The sequence below is a fragment of the Sporisorium graminicola genome, chromosome SGRAM_22 (genome assembly GCF_005498985.1).
Source record: "Sporisorium graminicola strain CBS 10092 chromosome SGRAM_22, whole genome shotgun sequence".
Lineage (NCBI taxonomy): Eukaryota > Fungi > Basidiomycota > Ustilaginomycetes > Ustilaginales > Ustilaginaceae > Sporisorium > Sporisorium graminicola.
In genome coordinates, this window is record NC_043731.1 from 343,356 (window position 1) to 363,176 (window position 19,821).

At 58.6% G+C, this 19,821-nt stretch overlaps 3 protein-coding genes across 3 annotated transcripts; all 3 read left to right on the forward strand.

Annotated features, from left to right (window-relative positions):
- Nucleotides 1–4,289: 4,289 nt before the first annotated feature.
- EX895_003734 (uncharacterized protein) lies at nucleotides 4,290–6,458 on the forward strand (the record flags this gene model as incomplete). Its single annotated transcript, XM_029884332.1, has 1 exon — nucleotides 4,290–6,458. The coding sequence occupies one exon, from the start codon at nucleotides 4,290–4,292 to the stop codon at nucleotides 6,456–6,458; it is 2,169 nt and encodes a 722-aa protein (XP_029739042.1).
- A 1,623-nt stretch (nucleotides 6,459–8,081) lies between these two features.
- On the forward strand, nucleotides 8,082–13,760 carry EX895_003735 (uncharacterized protein; the record flags this gene model as incomplete). Its single annotated transcript, XM_029884333.1, has 1 exon — nucleotides 8,082–13,760. One exon carries the CDS (start codon nucleotides 8,082–8,084, stop codon nucleotides 13,758–13,760), a length of 5,679 nt encoding a protein of 1,892 aa, XP_029739043.1.
- An 808-nt stretch (nucleotides 13,761–14,568) lies between these two features.
- Nucleotides 14,569–19,635, forward strand: EX895_003736 (uncharacterized protein; the record flags this gene model as incomplete). Its single annotated transcript, XM_029884334.1, has 1 exon — nucleotides 14,569–19,635. The coding sequence occupies one exon, from the start codon at nucleotides 14,569–14,571 to the stop codon at nucleotides 19,633–19,635; it is 5,067 nt and encodes a 1,688-aa protein (XP_029739044.1).
- Nucleotides 19,636–19,821: the final 186 nt, after the last annotated feature.

The window sequence follows — 19,821 nt, forward strand, 5'->3', positions numbered from 1 at the left end:
CCAACAGTCCATCGGCCCATCGTAGAGCAGGCGCTGGAATCGGTTCCACACAGCATGCATCGCCCTCGAGCAACTCCATCTTCCCGCGTTCCTTTGCTAATGCTGCTTTCCCCGGCACCGTGTCAGCTCCTCGATCGGCGGCAGCTCCCAACAGCGCATCAGTTCCCTCCCGATCGATACAATACCTCTCCCTGCTCACCACGAAAACCCCCACTTCCATCGCCAAGCTTGCTTTCCCGCCACATACCACCGTCTTTTGGTATCGCCTGCAAAAGCGCAGTGACGACGCAACTACCACAATTGGGCATGATCACCTACGCCAAGATGCTGCTTCTTCAGCCGCAGCCTCCTCGACGGACTCCTCTCCCGAGCCCAACAACGCTTGGAGTGCAAATGTGCAACGTGTCTTATCGAGTGTGAACAAGTCGCAATTGCGACAGCGTGCTCTGGACGAGTCACAGGGCAGAGACCACACTCCTTTTCGGCGACTGCTAAAAGACCCGCTAATCCACACAAGCTCGAAAGGATCACCATCAAGTAATGATGCGTCTTCGTCCTCTCGCAAGTCAAAAGCCAATCTTTGGGTATTTATCGTCGTCGCCGACACCGACGAGCTCGTGGACAAGGCCGCATCCGATAACGCCAGGGAGGTGACCGACAATAGCTCCGCAAACACGAGCAAAGGCGACGCAACTGCGGACAAAGATGTGGAGCTCACGACACACGGCGATTCGGCATCGCTGGACCCCACAATTGCTCGTCATCTCTCCGCAGATCTTGCCAAATCGCTCGCCCGCCTATCTCCGTCTGCGCGTGTAAGCTCTGGCTCGTATCGTCTTTCCGCTGCAGCGACCCTTTCCATCGACGGCAAAGGCAAGCAGTCGTCGCTCACCTGGCAGCAACGCCAAGCGCACAAGCGTTTCATGGCATCTACCCAGGCCAGAATCATCGACTTTCTCGCTGGTGCACAACCGCCATCAACTAAACAGAGCCGTTCAGACACAACCTCGAAGCGTGACCGACTTCGTATCGGAGACGGTGTCGTCTTCTTGCCATCTCGCTCAACGGTCCTGCACTCTACTCCCGCATCTGATTCGGCGTGGTTTGCCGCGCCGCCCGGACCGTCGACAGCGTCGTCGAGCGACGTCGCTCATTCGCGCTGCCTTCTAACTCGCCCTGTTGTCTCGCTCACGTCGACTTCTCTTTTCGTCCATGTCACGTCTAGCCCAATAGCCGCACTTCCGCTAACGTGCACTCGTTTTGCCAACGTCGCTTCCCCTCCCCCTTCACCGCAATCACGCCCAAGAATGCTCATAACTCCCTTGGGCTGTCGCGCAGAGCTCATAGGTGTCGTACCAACGAGTGACGTGGCGCACGAGCATATCGCCGAGCTGAGCTCGGCCTTCGCCACTTTCGACGCCGTGAATGACCAATCGCCCTTTGCGTCCGGAGTCGCTATCTGCGCATTCTCTGCAACGCCATCTGAACCGCAGTCGCACCAGCGTCAACCACACCTGCATAACTCGCAACAGATTGCAGACGTCACATCCGCACCAGAAGAGACCCTGGACCTAGACTTTTCTCTTCCAACAACCACAGCTTCCGCTGACGAGCCTGCAATTGCGAATGCAACAGGCGAAGGCTCACTACATTTCCTTTGGCCAGCAGCGTGGTGTCTTGTCATTGAAGACCACCCAAATACCTCCGGGGGCGCAATGGGACTCGGCACCAGTGCCAGCAGCGATCTGCGAAGCATGCAGGATCAGCCTCTGACCCCGCTCAAGGAGCTTGTCTCCTTCACGCTCAAAGTTCTCAACGATGCCAACGAGTCAGCTCTCGCACAGAGCACAGCACCGTACACGCCCGGTGAGCCAGACGATGACTCGCTGGGACGCCGTCGCGCGGATCGCTTGCCTTCGACACGGCCTGACATTACTCCTGCCAGCATGTCGTTTGCAGACTTTGACTTTGCCATGCCCACCGCTGGTTCCGCCACACCTTCACATGCTGTACCTGCCGCTGTGCCATCGGTGCCGCCGGGCGCATCGCCTCTCAAACGCGAAAGCAGCAGCATCGAGCCTGTGCAAGCAGCCAACAGCACAGAGTCGTTCGGACAGGATCTCAACTGGATGCAGTTTCTTCCTCCACAGAGCTCTGACGCACCAGCGTCTTCGTCAGAAGCGGCCTTTGCAATGCAAATTGACGCCACGAGCGCAGATCCAACCGTCAACGCCAATCCATTGGGATTGGATGAGGCACAACACCGGCACACCGATCAGACAGGATCGCACTGGATTCTTCCCAATCGCGGTTCGTCAGCGTCCCAAATCGGAGCAGGTGCTGCTGGCACCCGGCCTTCGAACCCCACAACCTCGCAGTCCCTGTTGCAGCCACAGCCTCACTTGCAGTCGCATGGATCGACTCCGTTTCAGGGACAACAAGAGACAACCCCTCTCGAGTTTGCACAGTCAATCTCTTCGAAGCGCAAAGCAGGCGAAGGCGACATCTTCGGAAATCTGGATCTTCTCACCGAGGATGATTTCTCCTTCTTTGACGAGTCCGCCTTTGGCCTCGATCCGGAAGGCGATCTTTCGCACAACATGAATGAGCCTGTAGAAGCCGTCCAAACGGGTCCATCGCAGCACCACCTGGCGTATGATCAGCCTCAAGCTCTGGCAAACCATTCGACTGCACCGATTTTGTCAATGCCCAACGAAGCGCACCCCGCTCCATCGATGGCGGCGGCAGTTATCGACGATGTTGCGATGGAAGACGTCGGACAGAGCAGTCTCGACGCTTTGTTTAGCGCCATTCCGGGCCTTCAAGACGCCATGGCCTCAACCCAGTCTTCGCAGGCTCAGACAGCGCCTCTGCAGCCGCCGGTGGCCACCTCCACCACCTCCATGGCGCAACCTTCTCACTCCCGTTCGGGACCCAGCGCTGTCCAAGACATGGCTTTGTCGACGGCTGGCTCGGTACATACTTTCCACCCTGCTTTGAGCTCATTTACTCCCCGTGATGCTTCAGGGGCCACTCCATTCGGCGATCCAGCCTCCTTGCCCGGCTTCACACCGAGCTCGCTCACCGAAAGCTCGCCCGCCTTTGGCAATCCGCACTACAAGACGCCAAGAACGCCTTATTCACCGGTCGAAGAGTACCGAGACGGCGCTACCATCGTCGAGCTACACAACAGCCATCGCATGGGGGAGTCTTCACAGAGCTACCGGGAACGCAATGCCGCTTCTGCACCAGATCTGCACGGTTCGGATCAACACCCGCATTCTGGTCACAAAGCAAACGCGTTACTGCACGACGACCAGCAGTTGCGCCTAGCCGATGCCAGCACGGCAGCTGCAGCTGCAGCGAATGCAGCAATGGAAACGGATGCCTCGAGCAGAAAGCGTCCGGCCATCGTACCCAACGCATTCCGGCCACTGAAACAGCCAGAAGCACGCAAGCCTCTGCAGAGGCTCCCGGCCGGTGCTCGCGCCAGTCTTGGCCGCAAGTATGACTTGCTTGGCAAATTCGCGTCTCGACCCAAGACTGCCACTGCCACTGCGAGCACGACTGCCTTGAACGCAAGCATTGCTTCAGCGACCACAGAGCCTCCCGTCTCGTCCGATGCAGGCAAGGTTGGTGAGCGAATGGACAAGCAGAGTGCCTCAGACTCGGGTCGGCCGGGAAGTCATCCTCCCGTTACGTGGCCATCGCCGTCGAAAACGCCATCGCATCGAGGTCAGGCCCTGCTCCAGCTTCGTCGGGATCGCCACGGCAGATCCTCGCCCGGATCAGGCCTGATCAATCTTGGCCGCTCGAGCTCGTCACGCTTGGTAGAGGGTCCAGCGACGCCGAGATCGAGCGACGACGCTCTCTTATCCGGAGTCATGGGCAATTCAGACAGCGATACGTCTGCCAGCGGAGACGACGACAGCGACGACGCGCTGAGCGATTCAGAGGCGGCTACCTTGACATTGTCTCCACATGTTCAAGCGACGCTGAAGGACGTGTCTCTCGACGTTGTCACATCCTTCCTTTGCGGTGCTTCACGTGTTTCGTGGTCGCACTCGCCGATACTATCATCAACTGCGACTCATCAGATTCACGAGAGTGCAGCGTCCTTAGAACCCTTGGTCATGCTACATCTGCCGTTGTCACGCTCGATACAGACAGCTTTGGTCATGGGCACAGCTGCAGCAACATCGTCATCATCGCCTCGTCGACCTACTCTTCGGCGGTGGATGCTGTCCCGGACGGCCGCATGGCTGATTCAGAACCCACAGTTCCGTTACATGTACGGCATGCAAGGGGTAAGCTGCTTCGTCGGCTCCGAAATCCCCATCGACGATAAGATTGAGGTGCTCGAAGCCATGGCTGCTGCGCTTGGCATCGAGCCTGCTTCCACCTTGCCTGATCAATCATCAGAGACAAGCACTGCAGCCGGCAGCCCGGAAGTCGAAGCAACACTACCAACGCTAAGAAACCTCGTGAGGCCGTCCAAGAACGTTGCCGGCGTCGCTGGAGACGGCGTCGAGGTTGCAGAGGTGCTCGAGCCGACTCGGATCGCCGTGGGCTGTCAAGGGTCCGTGGTGGAAGCGCTGCCGTCGTCGTTGACGCTATGGGACAAGTCGAAATTGTCAGCCGTCAGCGGGCAGAAGCACGTCGTTGCCAAGGTGCTGCTGACGGATGCTTCGCCGGCGTGGCACAACGAAATTGTTGCGTGGTTGGAGCGTATTCGCGTCGCGTTTGAGACGCACGGGCTGGGCACGCACGTCGGTGACGGGCAATCGATCCTTGCCGTCGCGGACGGATCGGAATCTCTGGCGCTGTCGAGCTACCTGGATCATCTTTGGCAGGACGGCGAATCGTGGCTCGATACGCTGCGGTCCATCTCGAGCCGCGTGGAGCTGGACCTGCTGCAGGGCAAGCATGTGGTGGTGTACACGCTGCAGCCGCCCAACTCGGCAGCATGTGCCGCGACGGGCTTTAACGGTCTGTTGCGGCTCGAGGCGGATCTGAGGGCGATGCTAAGTGAGAAAGTTGGTGTGCTTGCAGAGCAGCTGCTAGTGCGTGCTGTGTGCCCGTCGATGATGACCGAGAGCGGCAGTCTTGGTTTTGGTCAGCAGTCGCAGACGCTGAGGAGGCTGGCGTTTTCGGTGTACGATCAGTTGCCAAGGCTGGTGCGTCGTCAGCCCGCCAAGGTGCTGCATGGAAGGGAAGCGGGCCCGATTTCGGCGGTGGTGCAGTTTCCTGCTTTTAGCCTCTCGACAGCACCTGCTCCGGGAGCGACCAAGGCAGAACGGACGAGTCTGTCGTTGGGGTGGCCGCAGGAGCCAGCAGCTGCGCTGGACGAGCATCTGCTGCTGCATATCAGCTACCGAACATGCCAGACGGGATCGCGCGAGCAAGCCGAGCAAGCCGCCCGAGTGCATCGCGGTGACAGCAACGCCTCGTCGATTGCTGACAATGTGCTTGGACTGGGCAGCTTCTCGGATGGTGACCAGGCTTCATCGACGGCCCTAGAGCGCATTGTGCTGGTGAGCGCCGTCGACGAGCGGGGTGGATCAAGCACAGTGGATGCGCTCGGTGCCAACGATAGCGGCGACTCAAGCATCGAAGCGTGCGTGGAGCGCGTTTGGCGATTTGCACTGGCCGAAGCAAGTCGTGCGCGCGTGCGGTGGCGTCTTGCCATCTCGAGCGCCTTTGTGATGAGCCAGCGCGAGTTGGTGGCGTGGCAGCGCATGATTGGGTCATACCTAGCATCGACGTGCGTGGAGGAGAGGGTGATGGGTAGTGTGGTACTGCTGAGCGTGCGAGCGGACGAATCAGGGGCTGTGGTGGCGGAGCGAGGTGCACGCACGAAACCGAGCCAGCCATGGGCAGCGACGGCGGACAAGTCGAGTTTGGTGTTACTGGATGCATCGGATTTCTCGCAGATTGTCAGGTTCGCTGAGCCTCTGCCGATGGGATGGACGCAGGCAGTTGGCGGATCGCAGACGGCGGGCCAAGATGAGGAGCAAGGGGAGGAGGGGGAGGAGGAGGAGGAGAAGGAGGAGGAGGAGGAGGAGGAGAAGGTAGACGGAGAGGAACAGGACATGGATGCAATGGCCTTGCCTATTGCTACTGCCATGCTCGTGCATCGCTCGCGCCCTAACCTGTTGAGCCGCAGCGCCAAGCATCGTCTGGATGGAGGCGCGTCGGCGAGCCAGGTTTTGGCTGTCGACATGCTGCACAAGTGGATCGCAACGGCAACGATACCGCAGCTGCCGCGGGCCGAGGATGCCAAACAGGAAGCGGAGCAGGACGATGCAATGGATGCGATCCTGCGCAGCCTGCACCGACTGCGCCTGCTGAGCGAGGAACGACACCAGCTGCCTTGGCCGTATAGCGCCCAACCTTGGTCCGTGGCTAGTGTCAACACGCTGGCTGCCTGTCTGGACGGAGTGGTTCTGGCAGATTGACCTGTTGTAGAATGGAGTATCATGTCTTCTATCCGTCTGTGACCTGCTCCACCGTAGAACAGTGTGGTAGCGACAGGAGTGGTGGCGGTGTAGATATTTACTAAAGATGTTACATTGGAATCGTCAACATATGGAAATCCTAAAAAAGGATGTTTTTACAAAATGTTACACCAGAGGCATCAAAACTTCGGGATCTCAAAAATGGAGGTTTGCGGGTTGTCAGGCGGAAGTCGCCGGGAGCTGTTCTAACCGTTCTCACTTCCTCTTTCTCTTTTCGTTCTGTCACGCGGTCAAGCGGTACGAGCAGTTTGGGTAGCGTCGGGTTGTCGGCTTTGCTGGTCGGATCGGCACGACTCCGAAGACCCTGGCGTGACCGGATCCTTTGCTCCCCAGCCACCATGCAGGTCAGACAGACCCTTGCGTAGGAGGTATGACGCAAACAAAGAGGTGCACAGACATGGCCCTACTGTCTCTGTCGTCGGCTCGGTCCATGTCGGGTTGCAATTGCGTGTGCCTGTCTCTGTTGGACATGCATGCGACCCGCCGGCGGTCTTGCGAGCATCGCCTCGTTGTTACAGGTGCAAGACTCGACTCCCGCGCGCACTGGCGAAGAGAACGGTGTGCAATCTCCAGCGATACCGTTATCAACGGGCACAGCCATCAGGACCAAACTTGGAACACGACCACAGGGCCGACTGAGACACTTTGCTTGCAGGTCTGTACACGATCAATAATGGCGAAGCCGCCATCATCCCGCGGTGATTAGAGATCAGCGCGGCGTTCTGATGCAATGCAACCGCTGGAGAATCAAGATCGCCGCGGAGCAGGAGCATTGCAAAGCAAAAGAAAAAAAAGGTCAGAGAGCCTCCACTTTTTCTCTTTTCCCCACCCCGACACGTCCCGAAACAGGCCTTCTTTCTGCAGAAGAAGAGCGAAGAAGGAGAGAAAGAAAAGGGCTGTCCGAAAGCAGAGCAACCCGAAAGGACCCTTATTTTTACCCTCACTTTTTTCATCGTGAGCGTGGCAGAAGAACAGGGGATTGACTCAGTAACCACGAAAAATGGAACGAATGGAAGGCGACTGACTGCACCACCGCAACAGCAAACCACTTTTCTGTTTGTACCAAACCTTCTTCTCTCTCTCTTTTATAAAATATAATACAACACACCCGCGCTCTACTACTCCTCTACTCAAACCGCTTCAGAGGCATCTATCTCTTTCGCCTTTTGCCTCGACACGACATTCAATCGATCCACGATACGATCCACAGTATACCCTCCTTCTGCGATCACGGTCACTCTTTTTCGATTTTCCTGAACGCTATCTGACCTTCGATCGCTGCAGGGCCGGCCCTCGTATCCATTCTGCCATACAGCAGTATATCCAACTCTTTCCTTCCAACCTTCAATCCCCCAAGACATCAATTCCTACAGCAATAGATTCGACAAACTGTCCGTCTACTTGATACGATCTTTCCGCCTCGTAACTCGCTCTATTCCACGTCCACTTGACCCTGGTTTGGCGTCTTCTCTCACTTTCCGGCCTTCGTGCCACTGCTCTGCTCGAACCGTCAGACAGCCATCACTGTCGTAGGCAAAGCTCGGTATTACGCCATCCGCTGCTATGCCCGTGACTTCGGCTGCCAAACTCGCCTCTCACATATGGAGGGGCGCTGCCCAGTCAGCGGCCAATGCCGCCCATAACTCGGCTAACACCTTTCGTGGTGCCTTCCAGGGGGCTTCGTCCGGATCCACCTCTTCCACCGGCTCATCTGCTTCTGGATGGGCGTCGGGCGGTCTCAGCAGCGGCGGCTCTTCTGCCGGTGCTGGCGCTGGTGGCGCCAAGTTCCACGCAGGACGCGGCGCTCACTTTTCCTACCAGCACACCGGTCGTGCCCTCTCCCAGGCTTCCACCACTTCCAACTCGGACGCGAACAACAAGAATACCGACGACGATGACGAGGCTCGCAGGCAGAAGGCGTACAAGCTACGTCTCGATGGTCAGCACAACTACGACCGCTCCATGCTCTCCTCGTCGCATGGCCACCTCACCAACTCGCACATGCAGGTGCGTTTCCGCCACGCCTTTGCCGCCAAGCAGGGCCCGCTTCTCGTGACGTCTAGCAGCCACGCCGACACCACCGATGTCGCTTCGACTCAAGGTGAACGCCGTGCATCCACTTCAGCTGACGCCACCATCACCGAAGCATTCTCGAATGCTTCCACCAACTCCACCGCACACGACCTCGTCTACCGAGATCTCCTCCATGCATCCAAGAGGAGGGATGCCCACCAGGTGCGTCTCAGCGTCGATGCGTTCAATGCCCTCCCCAAGGACCAAAAGACCACGGCCGGCTTCAACATGGTCATGGAATCGCTTCTCTCCGTGCGTCGCTCTGGCCAGCCCGTTCGCGAGATCACCGACACCTACAATGACATGATCCAGACCGGCCTTGCTCCCAACAGCCGCACCTACACTGTCCTTGTCAAAGCGCTCTGTGCGCGCGACGTTGAAACTGGTCCCGCTTCTGCTTCCGCTTCGACTCCCTCGGACGCTGCAACTGCTCTCGGCGACCTGGTGACGGACGATGCTGTCGCTCCTACCGATACTGCCGCTGCTTCCGCCACAACCGAAGACCACTTTGGGCAGGCTCTCAAGCTCATGAGTGTCGCCCACAGCAGTCGCAACTGGTTCGACGACGAAAAGGCTTACAACGCCGTTCTCTCTAGCTGTGCTCTCCGCGGCGATGTTGACCGCGCTCTCAGCGTGCTCGACCTTCTCGAGCGTAGCAGGTTTGCCAACACCGACGCCCATACCTTCATGCACCTCATCCGAACTTTTGTCACCGATCCCCAGCTCAAACCTCAAGAGACGCAACACATGCAACAGTCCCGCAAGTTAGCCGCATGCAAGCAGGTGTTTGACGAGTTCCTGCTCGCCAGTCAGCAAGCCGGATGGAGGCACGACCTCAACCGCATCGTATGGTGTTCGCTCATCGATGCTCACTTTGCGCTCAACGACGCTGCCGGTGCTATCAAGCTGTTCGAAAAGCTGCTACAAGGCGGTGACAGTGTCCCCGCGCTCGACGACACCATCGTCTCGGCCATCATCCGGGGCTTCCTCGACATGCGAGACACCGACACGGCCCTGCACTGGTTCGCAAAGGTCACTTCAATTCCATCCGAGAATGCTGCTGCAGATGCCTCGTCACCGCCGTCGCTCTCATCGCAGCCCATGCCCACGCCTCAAACAATCGAATACCTCCTCTCTCAATTGGCACACTCCGGCGACCAGCACCTCGATTCGCTCCAGCGCGTCTTCCATGTCTATCTCGAGAATTGCGTAAAGCGTCAAGTGCCAGCTCAGATTTCGGCCTTTACCCATGTCGTCTCTGCCAACGTCGCCAGCGCTCAGCGCCTGACGCAGGCTGGCTCGGATCAAGACGCCAACACCTCCATCGACCGTGCCCTTGACGCTACTGCTGCCTTCTTTTCACAAGAGGCTGGGCTGCTCCGTCGCTTCAAGGAGCCCACAAAGATTCACAACACCATTCACATCATTTTCCAGCTAAGCGAAGTCCTGCTCGCTGCCAACCGTATCGTCGACGCCGGATCCACTCTGACCTACGCACGTCTCTTCCTGGACAAGCTCGACGTAACCGCACAGCCTCACCAAGAACTCGGCGCACAGCTCTCGCAACTGACCAACCGAATCCTGACCGCCGCTGACCCTGCGGAAGATGCCAAGCTCGCCTCCATCCGACTATTTGTCAGTGCCGAATATGTGGCTCCCGTCCTGCGCCAAGCCGATCTGCTTGACGAGCAAGTCGCTGCGTCGCTGGCCAGCCTGTACCGCAGCGTGCACAAGCAGTCAGCAGAGGCTGTCGTCAACCTTCCGCTCTCTGCCGACGCTTGGACCCTGATTTTGGAAGCCTTCTGCTTCGAGGAGCTCAACGTCCGACCGCTCAACCTCGATGCCTTCGAGGCCGATGGTGTTCCCATTGTTCTGCACGATCTCGCCAAGCTGCCTGCCATCGACGCTACTGAAAGCGCGGAGGGCGAGATCAGCGTGGATCGCTCATCTATCGACACGAGCAAGGCAGTCGAGGTCACTATCACTCGATACGGACAAGAGGCACTCTCGTTGCTTCCTGAATGGGCTACTCAAGCCGCCGCCTTTTCTGCCGAGGCGCAAGACTCGGCTGCTGTGCGAGACGACGTCAGCAGCGACGCTAGCACGACTGCTCAACTCAGTGTATCGACCTCTGCCACCACCCCGCCTCAACAGCACTCGCCTCTTCACCGTCAGGATCTTCCTGCACCGGCCCTCTCTGCTTTTTCTACTGGAACCGACGCATCTGCCTTTTCTTTCCCACCCGTTCAGGTGATTGACACCGACTTTGGCCACGAGCTGCTCTCCTTCGCGCGTCCCTCTGGACAGAATGAAGCTCCGCGTTTGTACACCAAGGTGCTCGAGCAGACCAAGGTAGGCAACTATGCCCATCCCGAAGGTCTTGCTTTCTTGATTGGCGCCTTTGGCCGTCTTGGTAACGTCGAGCGCGTCGAAGAGGTCTACGCTATGGCCCAGCACGTCCTGCACGCATTGGTGGGAGATCCGTCCTGGCAGTCCAATGCATGGTTCGCCGTCGAAGACAGCATGATCCAGGCGCTAAGCCACGCTGGCCGATCCGACGCAGCCACGGTTCACCGCCATCGCATCATCGCTGCTGGCGGCACGCCGTCTCCCACTTCGTACGCTGCGCTCATCGCCACCATCCGCGACACGACTGACGACGCCTCGATCGCCCAGGAGCTCTTTGACGAATCGCAGCGTTTCAGTGTGCGTCCCACCGCCTATCTCTTCAACACGGTCATCTCCAAGCTCTCCCGTGCACGCAAGGCCGATCGCGCCCTGCAGCTGTTTGATGAAATGACGCTCAACTACCGCATCAAGCCCACCAGCGTCACGTACGGCGCCGTGATCAACGCGTGCACGCGTATCGGCGACGAGCAGCGGGCCGTCCAGCTGTTTGAGCGCATGGAAAACGATCCTGCCTTCAAGCCGCGCGTGCCACCTTACAACACCATGATGCAGTATTACATCCAGAGCGTGCCTGATCGTCAGAAGGTGCTCGTCTACTACCACAAGATGCGCGCTGCCGGTGTGCAGCCGAGTGCGCACACGTATAAATTGTTGCTGGATATGTATGGCGCCATCGCACCCGTCGAGCCGCTCGAGATGGAACGCGTGTTCCAGGAGCTAGCCCACGACCCGTCGGTAGCGGTGCAGAGCACGCACTGGGCGTCACTGATCAACTGCTACGGTTGCATGCTCAACGATCTCGACCGCGCCATTGCTACGTTTGACTCGATCGCCTCGCATCCTTCCTCGCAGATGCGTAAGGATGGAGCCAGTTTACCCGATGCCGTCTCGTTCGAAGCGCTTCTGGCTGTGTTTGTTGCGCATCAGAGAACGGACCTCATTCGCGCCCACCTGGAAAGGATGAAGCAGGCGGGGCTGCTGATGACGGCATACGTCGCCAATCTGCTGATCCGTGGCTACTCGATGGAGCAGGGCGAAGCTGGGCTCGACGAGGCTCGTGCTCTGTTTGAGAGCATGAGCGAGCCCGCGGCTGGTGTGGCTGCGGCTGGCAACCACCCTCCCAGGGCTCAAGGTGCCGGTGCTCCCAGTGGCCCTGCTGATGCCACTGCCGTGTCGCCGATGCCCTCTTTTGCCGGTGTTACTGCTGCTGCTGTGTCGCACGATGCGCACAACCTATTCGGATCGGTACAGCGCGAGCCATCCACCTACGAAGCGATGATCCGCGCCGAGTTGAGCCACGGTCACGCTGATCGCGCTGCTGCTCTGGTCGACCGCATGGAGGCGCGAGCATTCCCACCTGCGCTCATCATGCGCGCTCGTACGCTCGTCTCTGACGGTATTGCTCTGGCATCCGCTACGGGTCCCGAGGCTGATGCCGAGATTGCGGATGCTGGCTCTCTGTCTACCATGAGCGGGCTTGGAATTCCACCGAGTCGCTTCACGTTTGGCCAGACGTCTCCGCGGCTGAAACACGCAGGATTGCACGCGGTGCCCTTCTCAAATGCTGCTCCGAGTGGTGGCGTGGGGGCAACGTCGGTGCGCCAAGCTTCCACCATGGCTGGCAGTGGTGCTGCTGCGCCCGCACCGGGGCCACCGAAGCCCAACAGCCCGTTCACCATCTTTGATCGAGCTGTCAAGACACTGCAAAAGGACCGAGCTGCTCTGAGACCGTCTGTCTCGGCACAGGACGACAACGGCCACACTTTTGGCGCCGACTCGACTCGAGGCGAGGCGTCGCGCCAAACAGACTATGTGCGCCGTGCCATTGCCGAATCGCTGGCGGACCGAGTGCAGGACATCAAGCGCGATTTCCCGACGATTGTGGAGCTGGGTGCCGGCCCAGGATTCCTGCGCCACTATCTGGATCCTCAAGGAAGCGGCACCAAGAAGATCATCATGTGCGACACGAGCGAGGCGCTTCTGAACCGCGATCGTCACCTGGACGAGCAGTTCGGGTTCGAGATTGAGCGACGTGTGGTCGACGAAGAGGTTCTGCCGTTCGAGGAAGGATCGTTGGACTGCGTGGTGTTCAGCGGTGGGTTGCACTGGACCAACGATCTTCCTGGCGTGTTGATTCAGATCCGACGTGCACTCAAGCCGGACGGCGTCTTTATCGCAGCGCTGTGCGGTGGCGATACACTGTTTGAGCTGCGAACGAGCTTGCAACTGGCGGAGCAGGAGCGAGAAGGAGGAATCTCGCCTCGCATCTCGCCGATGGCGGATACGCGGGATATGGCGTCGTTGCTGTCCCGGGCCGGGTTCACGATTCCGACGGTGGACGTGGACGAAGTGTCGGTGGGATACCCGAGCATGTACGAGCTGATGCACGACCTGCGCGACATGGGCGAGTCGAATGCGGTCATCAACCGTCGAGGCCAGTTGAGGCGCGATACCATGCTGGCCGCCGGTGCCATCTACCAGTCCCTGCACGGACACGAGGAAGGCAGTGGTGAGGGCGAAGGTGTGCCAGCGACGTTCCAGTTGATCTTTTTGATCGGGTGGAGCCCAGCCCCTACGCAGCCCAAGCCGCTGAAGAGAGGCAGCGCCAAATCGAGCCTCAAGGACGTATTGGCTGGACAAGAGGGCGACGTTCAGCAGCAAATCAAGAGCGAGAGCGAGATGGAGAACAAGCAGCGTGAGCAATGGATGAAGTCGATGCAAGATTCTTCTTGGACTCCTCCGGACAAGAACGACAAATAAACAAGGGAAGCTTCGTAACACCACCACCACCATTCAAGACTCGCTGGTTGGGGATTCGTTGATGTGGACTTGTGCGTCTGTAAAGCGTTTTTGTATTTGTACGATCTGTTGCGATAACCCAGAACATGTTCTGTTTCGAGAGAGTGCGAGTTGCACACACTGTACTAAGGTCTTAGATGGATGTGCGCCCCACCAAGGCTTGAAAAGGAAATCAGAACTTGGAAAATTTAAGACTCAGTAGCGGTGTTGCGGTGTTGGAGTGTGTGTTGTTGTGTTGGTTTGGCTCGGCAGGGGTGCACGGTCTTGTTGGCGTCGAGGTGCAAGGCCTGCCTGCGTGTGGGAAAAAGGAACAGATACTCGGCTGCAGCGATCCGCGTGTGTTTCCTTCCGACTCGATTCGCTGCTCAGACCCTTGTTTGCTTGCTCGTCACCATCATCACCACCACCATCACCCTGTCACGCTTCGGCAGACATTGCTGTAGGAAAAGCATCGCCTCGAACCGGACCACTACCGCCAGCCACATTCATTTGATACCCGCTTTCAACCCACTTGCATTTCCCGCTTCACGGTCCCGGTTTCACTTGCACACACCCCGACACTTGGCTACGATTCAGTCTAGAGGTACCATCCACTTTCACATCTCTTACGTTCAGCTCCATCGAACTCATCATCGCATGTTGGACCGCTCTTGAGCTGACACCACACCTTGCCCGCTTGGCTCCTGCACTAGAGCGATCCCTGTCGTGCATGATCATCGCCGCCGCCCACCAACAACAACGCAATCCACCTCCCAGATAGTCTGCGATTATGGCCGACTCGGGCAATATCAAAGTCGTGGTGCGATGTCGTCCCATGAACACCAGAGAGAAGAACCGGGGCGCTTCCAATCTTGTCGAATTCGTTGACCAACACCAGCTCGTGCTCCAACCACCATCAAATGAGGCCGACAGCAAGGACAACAGCAAGGCCACCAAGAAGAAGACAATGCCCTTCTCCTTCGACCGCGCCTATGACGAAAACACCGAGCAGGACACCCTCTTCCAGTACATCGGTGTCGAGCTCCTCGAACACGCCTTCAACGGCTTCAACACCTGTGTCTTTGCCTACGGTCAGACCGGCTCCGGCAAGTCCCACTCCATGGTTGGCTATGCGGAAGAGAAAGGTCTTATCCCGCTCACCTGCTCTCGCCTCTTCGACGACATCCGCGACAAGACTGCCGCCGATCCCAACCTCAAAATCACCGTAGAGGTCAGCTACATTGAGATTTACAACGAAAAGGTGCGTGATCTGCTCAACCCCAGGAACAAGGGCAACCTCAAAGTCAGGGAGCACCCGAGCTTGGGTCCCTACGTTGAAGATCTCAGCAAGCTCGTCGTCAGCAGCTTCCGAGATGTAGAGAGCCTCCAGGACGAAGGCAACAAGGCCAGAACCGTAGCTGCCACCAACATGAACGAGACCAGTTCCCGATCGCACGCCGTCTTTACGCTCGTGCTCACACAGAAGCGATTCGATGTCGAGACAAAGCTCGAGGCTGAAAAGGTGTCGCGCATCTCGCTCGTCGACTTGGCAGGCTCGGAGCGTGCCAACTCCACGGGTGCTACCGGCGCTCGTCTCAAGGAAGGTGCCAACATCAACCGCTCGCTTACCACACTCGGCAAAGTCATTGCCGCTCTCGCCGCTGCCAGCTCCGCCGCCGACCCGCCCAAAGGCGCCAAGAAACTCAAAGCCGCCAGCCTCGACAGCTTTGTCCCCTACCGAGACTCAGTCCTCACCTGGCTGCTCAAGGACAGTCTCGGTGGCAACTCCAAAACTGCCATGATCGCCGCCATCTCGCCGGCTGACTACGAGGAGACGCTCAGCACACTACGCTATGCGGACCAGGCCAAGAAGATCAAGAACAAAGCCGTCGTCAATGAAGATCCCAACGCAAAGCTCATCCGCGAGCTCAAAGAAGAGCTCGAGCTGCTTCGTACCCGCGTTGCCGGTGGAGGCGGCATCGAAGGTGAGAGCAGCTGGGACCCATCAATACCGCCCGAGAAGCAGGTGGTGCGCTACCAGACAAGGACCGGCGAGATCAAGACCGTCACCAAGGCTGAACTGCAAGAACAGCTCGAGCAGAGCGAAAAGATCATGAGCAGTCTCAACGAAAGCTGGGAAGAGAAGCTCGCAAAGACGCAAGAGATCCAAAAGCAACGAGAAAAGGCGTTGGAAGAGTTAGGGATTTCCGTCGACAAGGGCAACGTCGGCGTGCATACGCCCAAGAAGCTGCCGCATCTCGTCAATCTCAACGAGGACCCGCTCATGTCCGAGTGTCTCATCTACCAAATCAAGCCCGGCCAGACGCTTGTCGGCAACCTCGAAAGTGGAGCAGATGTCCACATCAAGCTCAGCGGCACCAACATCCAGGCCAAACACTGCATGTTCGAACATCAAGACGGCGTGGTCACCGTCACCGCCATGGCGGACAGCATGACTATGGTCAACGGCAAGCGTCTTACCCCCGACGAGCCCAAGAGGTTGCGATCCGGTTACAGAGTCATTCTGGGCGACTTTCACGTCTTCCGCTTCAACCATCCCGAAGAGGTGCGCAAGGCCAGAGATCGTGTGCGTTCCACCTTGGCGCTCTCCACGGGCGAGTCGCACAACGAGACGCTCGTCGATGGCGATCTGCCTTCCACACGGCCCGACTCGCCTGCCTCGGGTGACGTCGATTGGACCTATGCTCGCAGGGAGTACGCTATGTCCAAGCTCAATGGACAAAACGTCAATTTCGACAATCTCAATGAGGAGGATCTCGAGAAGCTCTTTGAGGACATATCGCGCGCTCGGTCCAAAAAATCAATGGGAAGCGTCTTGGGAAGGCCCGAGAGCAGAGCCAGTCTGTTTGACGACAATGCCAGCGAGTCGGCCAGCTCTGTGGTCAGGCCGTATTCATACGGTGCCATGACCGACGATACGAGCATCGATCCGTGGAGCCAGGCCGGCAGCGAGATGGGTTCCATGCGGTTTGGTGCGGGCACGCCGTTGAAGGAAAATGCGTACAGCAATGCCGGTGCTGCCTCTCCGGCTGTAGTAGCCAGTCATCGAGAGACCGAATCGTTGCGGGCAAAGGTGCGCGAGTACGAGGAAAAGATCACGCGAATGACCACCGGCTCTCCAGGTATCGGCTCGCCGAGACTGGGCGATGGGCCGGTCGAGTACAGCGACTCGCTCAAGGTGCTGCTACGCAAAGCGCTTGCCAAGTGGAAAGGCCATACCAAGGTGTCGATGGCGGAAGACGCGCTGTCCAAAGCGGTGCTCGTCAAAGAGGCCAACGTGATCAGCAAGGAACTCGACAAGCGCGTCACGTATCAATATACGGTGGTCGACGAGTTCCCCCTCGCTGTCCCTACCTCGGGTGTCGAAGCCATCGCTGGGCTGACCGAATTCGACGACGTTTCGGACCCTGATCTGGCTTCATGTGCAAAGCCGTGCATGGGTATCAAGGTACTTGACTATGTGCACTCGACGTGCTACGTCTGGTCGATGCCCAAATTTGAACAGCGTCTGCAAAAGATGCGCAACCTGTACACATTTGTCGACAAGCCCGAGTACTCGCGCCATTTCAACTGGTCCGATCCATTCTACGAGGCGCCGCATCCGACCTACGCCTTCGTCGCAAGCACGCTGGTCCCGCTGCATCCGCTGTCCAGGCAGATGTCGACCAAGTACAGACTGCCGTTGCACGATCGGCATACAGCACAACAGATTGGTTCTTGCTCCGTGTCGCTCAAGTTTGTCAGTCTGGCGCCGGTACCCGTGAACGGTAGGGGTGGTGCGAGTCTGTCGGCGCCCAGCGGGTCCAGCTCGCGTAGGCCCAGCTCGCCCACGCCTTCCTCTTCCACTAATGGAAACGGCAGCGCGACAGATTTGCCAGTGGGCCAAAAATTGGGCTTTCAGATCTTGGTTGATTCGATCTCAGGCATCTCGAGAGAAGATTTTGCCAGCATTCACTTGCAAGTCAAGCTCAGCTCGTTTGCGGGCAACGAGCTCGGGAAGGACGAAATCTACACGTCGGTGCCCGTGGATCTGCTCAGCGAAGACTCGGTGACCGAGGTGCGCTTGCGCAGAACCATGTCGTTTGTGCTGACGCCCGAATCGATTCAGTGGCTGCGCACCGGCTTGGCGCCGATCGAGCTGTACGCGAAAGTGACACGGCAGTATCTTGTGGCGCTGGAGGAGCACGACAATGCGAGGGAGAGTGACGGTCAGCAGGCGTCTGGATTTGCGCCGCTGCATGCGATCAATGGGTCGGAGGAAGGAGTGGTTGGCTCTGGCTCTACGCGTGGGGAGCACCCGACCATGTCAAATACGATAAAGGAGCGATTGTCGGAGAACGAGATGCGCGGCGAGGAGCGACATCATATTCTGGCGTCGGTGCAGATCTGCGAACTCGACGCTTCGGGCGAGTACATGCCTGTACCCGTGCGAGCTCAGTCTGCGCTCGATCCGGGCTCTTTCTTCCTTAGGCAAGGCTTGCAGCGCAAACTAGTGGTGCAGCTGGCGCACGATTCAGGACGACAATTTTTGTGGAGCACAGTGACCAAGTTGGAGCTCGGCGATGTCCGACTGCTGGACGCGCGAGGCAGACTTCACGGTGGTAAAGCGTCGGATACGGTTCAGCTCAAGGTGCCGGCCAAGCAGCAGACGCTCGATTTCCGCAACAACGGTACGAGCGAGTTGGGCCTCTGGGCTTGGTGGGACAGCAGCGTGCACGATAGTCTGCACCTCAACCGCACCACGGCGAGCGGACACCGCGTGCTGATGCGCTTGACGTTCCAGGTCGAAGTGGACCGATGTGCTGCGCCAGTCAGCTTTTCGATGGATCTGGCTGTGTCGATCAACGCACGCGATGCGAAACCCCCGGGAAGGCTGATGAGCTTCATCGAGTCTGCAACGAGCGGGGCGCGGACGCTGACCAAGACGAGCGCGATCTTCAGCGTCAAGCTCGTGCCGCCCATGACGAAGAAGACGGCGGACCTGTGGAGGTTGGATACGGCCAAGAAGTATGTGCGCGGCCAGGAGGCGCTCAAGGGGTGGAAGGCGAGGGGGGTGAGTCTGGTGCAGGACCACGAAGCGTTGGTTCGCAAGGAGGCCAAGCTGGCCGAGGTAGAAGGGGTGAGGGCGGTGCTGAAGGCGAGTCCTGTGCTTGCAGGAGGGAACGGACATGTGCAGGTGCAGGGGAGGGAGGAGAGGGAGCTATTGGAGAGGACGGTGGGGATGTGGCAGCGTGCGGTGAGAGATGCCAAGATGCAAGTGGTGATTGGTGGGCAGCCTGACAGTGGAGGAGGGGAAGGAAAAGCCAACGGGCTCGCTGCGATGTTCTCCCCCTCCGCTGCGTCCGATGTCGATGCCGGTGACGCTAGCGGGCTAGGTCTGGAAAGCGCCTCCCTCTCCACGCCGACCAAACTCGACCGCACCACCTCCTCACTCAGCCAGCACAGCTCCCTTGCCCCGTCCCTGGCCCCGACCGCACCCAAACTCACCGCACAAGTCACGCTCGTCGCGCGCTCCGACAACGCCACGCGCCGCGGCTGGCTCTCGATGCCGGTCGAAGCATTCACCGACTCGTGGGTGCGTCGGTGGTTCGCACTCCGCCGCCCCTTCCTGTTCGTCTACGAGAGCCAGGCGGAGACAGACGCGCTGATGGTCATCAACGTCGATTCGGTACGCGTGGAGCACGACGAAAACATCGAGAGGATGCTCGGGCGCGAGTGCGTGTTTGGCGTGTATACCGCGAGCAACTCGTACTTTCTGCAGGCGGACGGGAGCGCCGAGATGGAGATGTGGATGGCTGCGTTAGACTCGCTCTATGCGGGTGCGGGGCAGGGGTGAGCTGTAAGTTAAGCGAAAGGGACATTGGTCATCGAAGGTGTGAATGAAGTGGTCGTGATGCGTTGTGTGCGTGCGTGTGTGGACGTGTAAGAGAGGCACAGATAGTGAGCGAGTTTCAATTGCAAGACGGCATGAGCCAGGTTTAGGCAGAGGTGTCTGTCACACAGCACAGACACGAGGTGACGA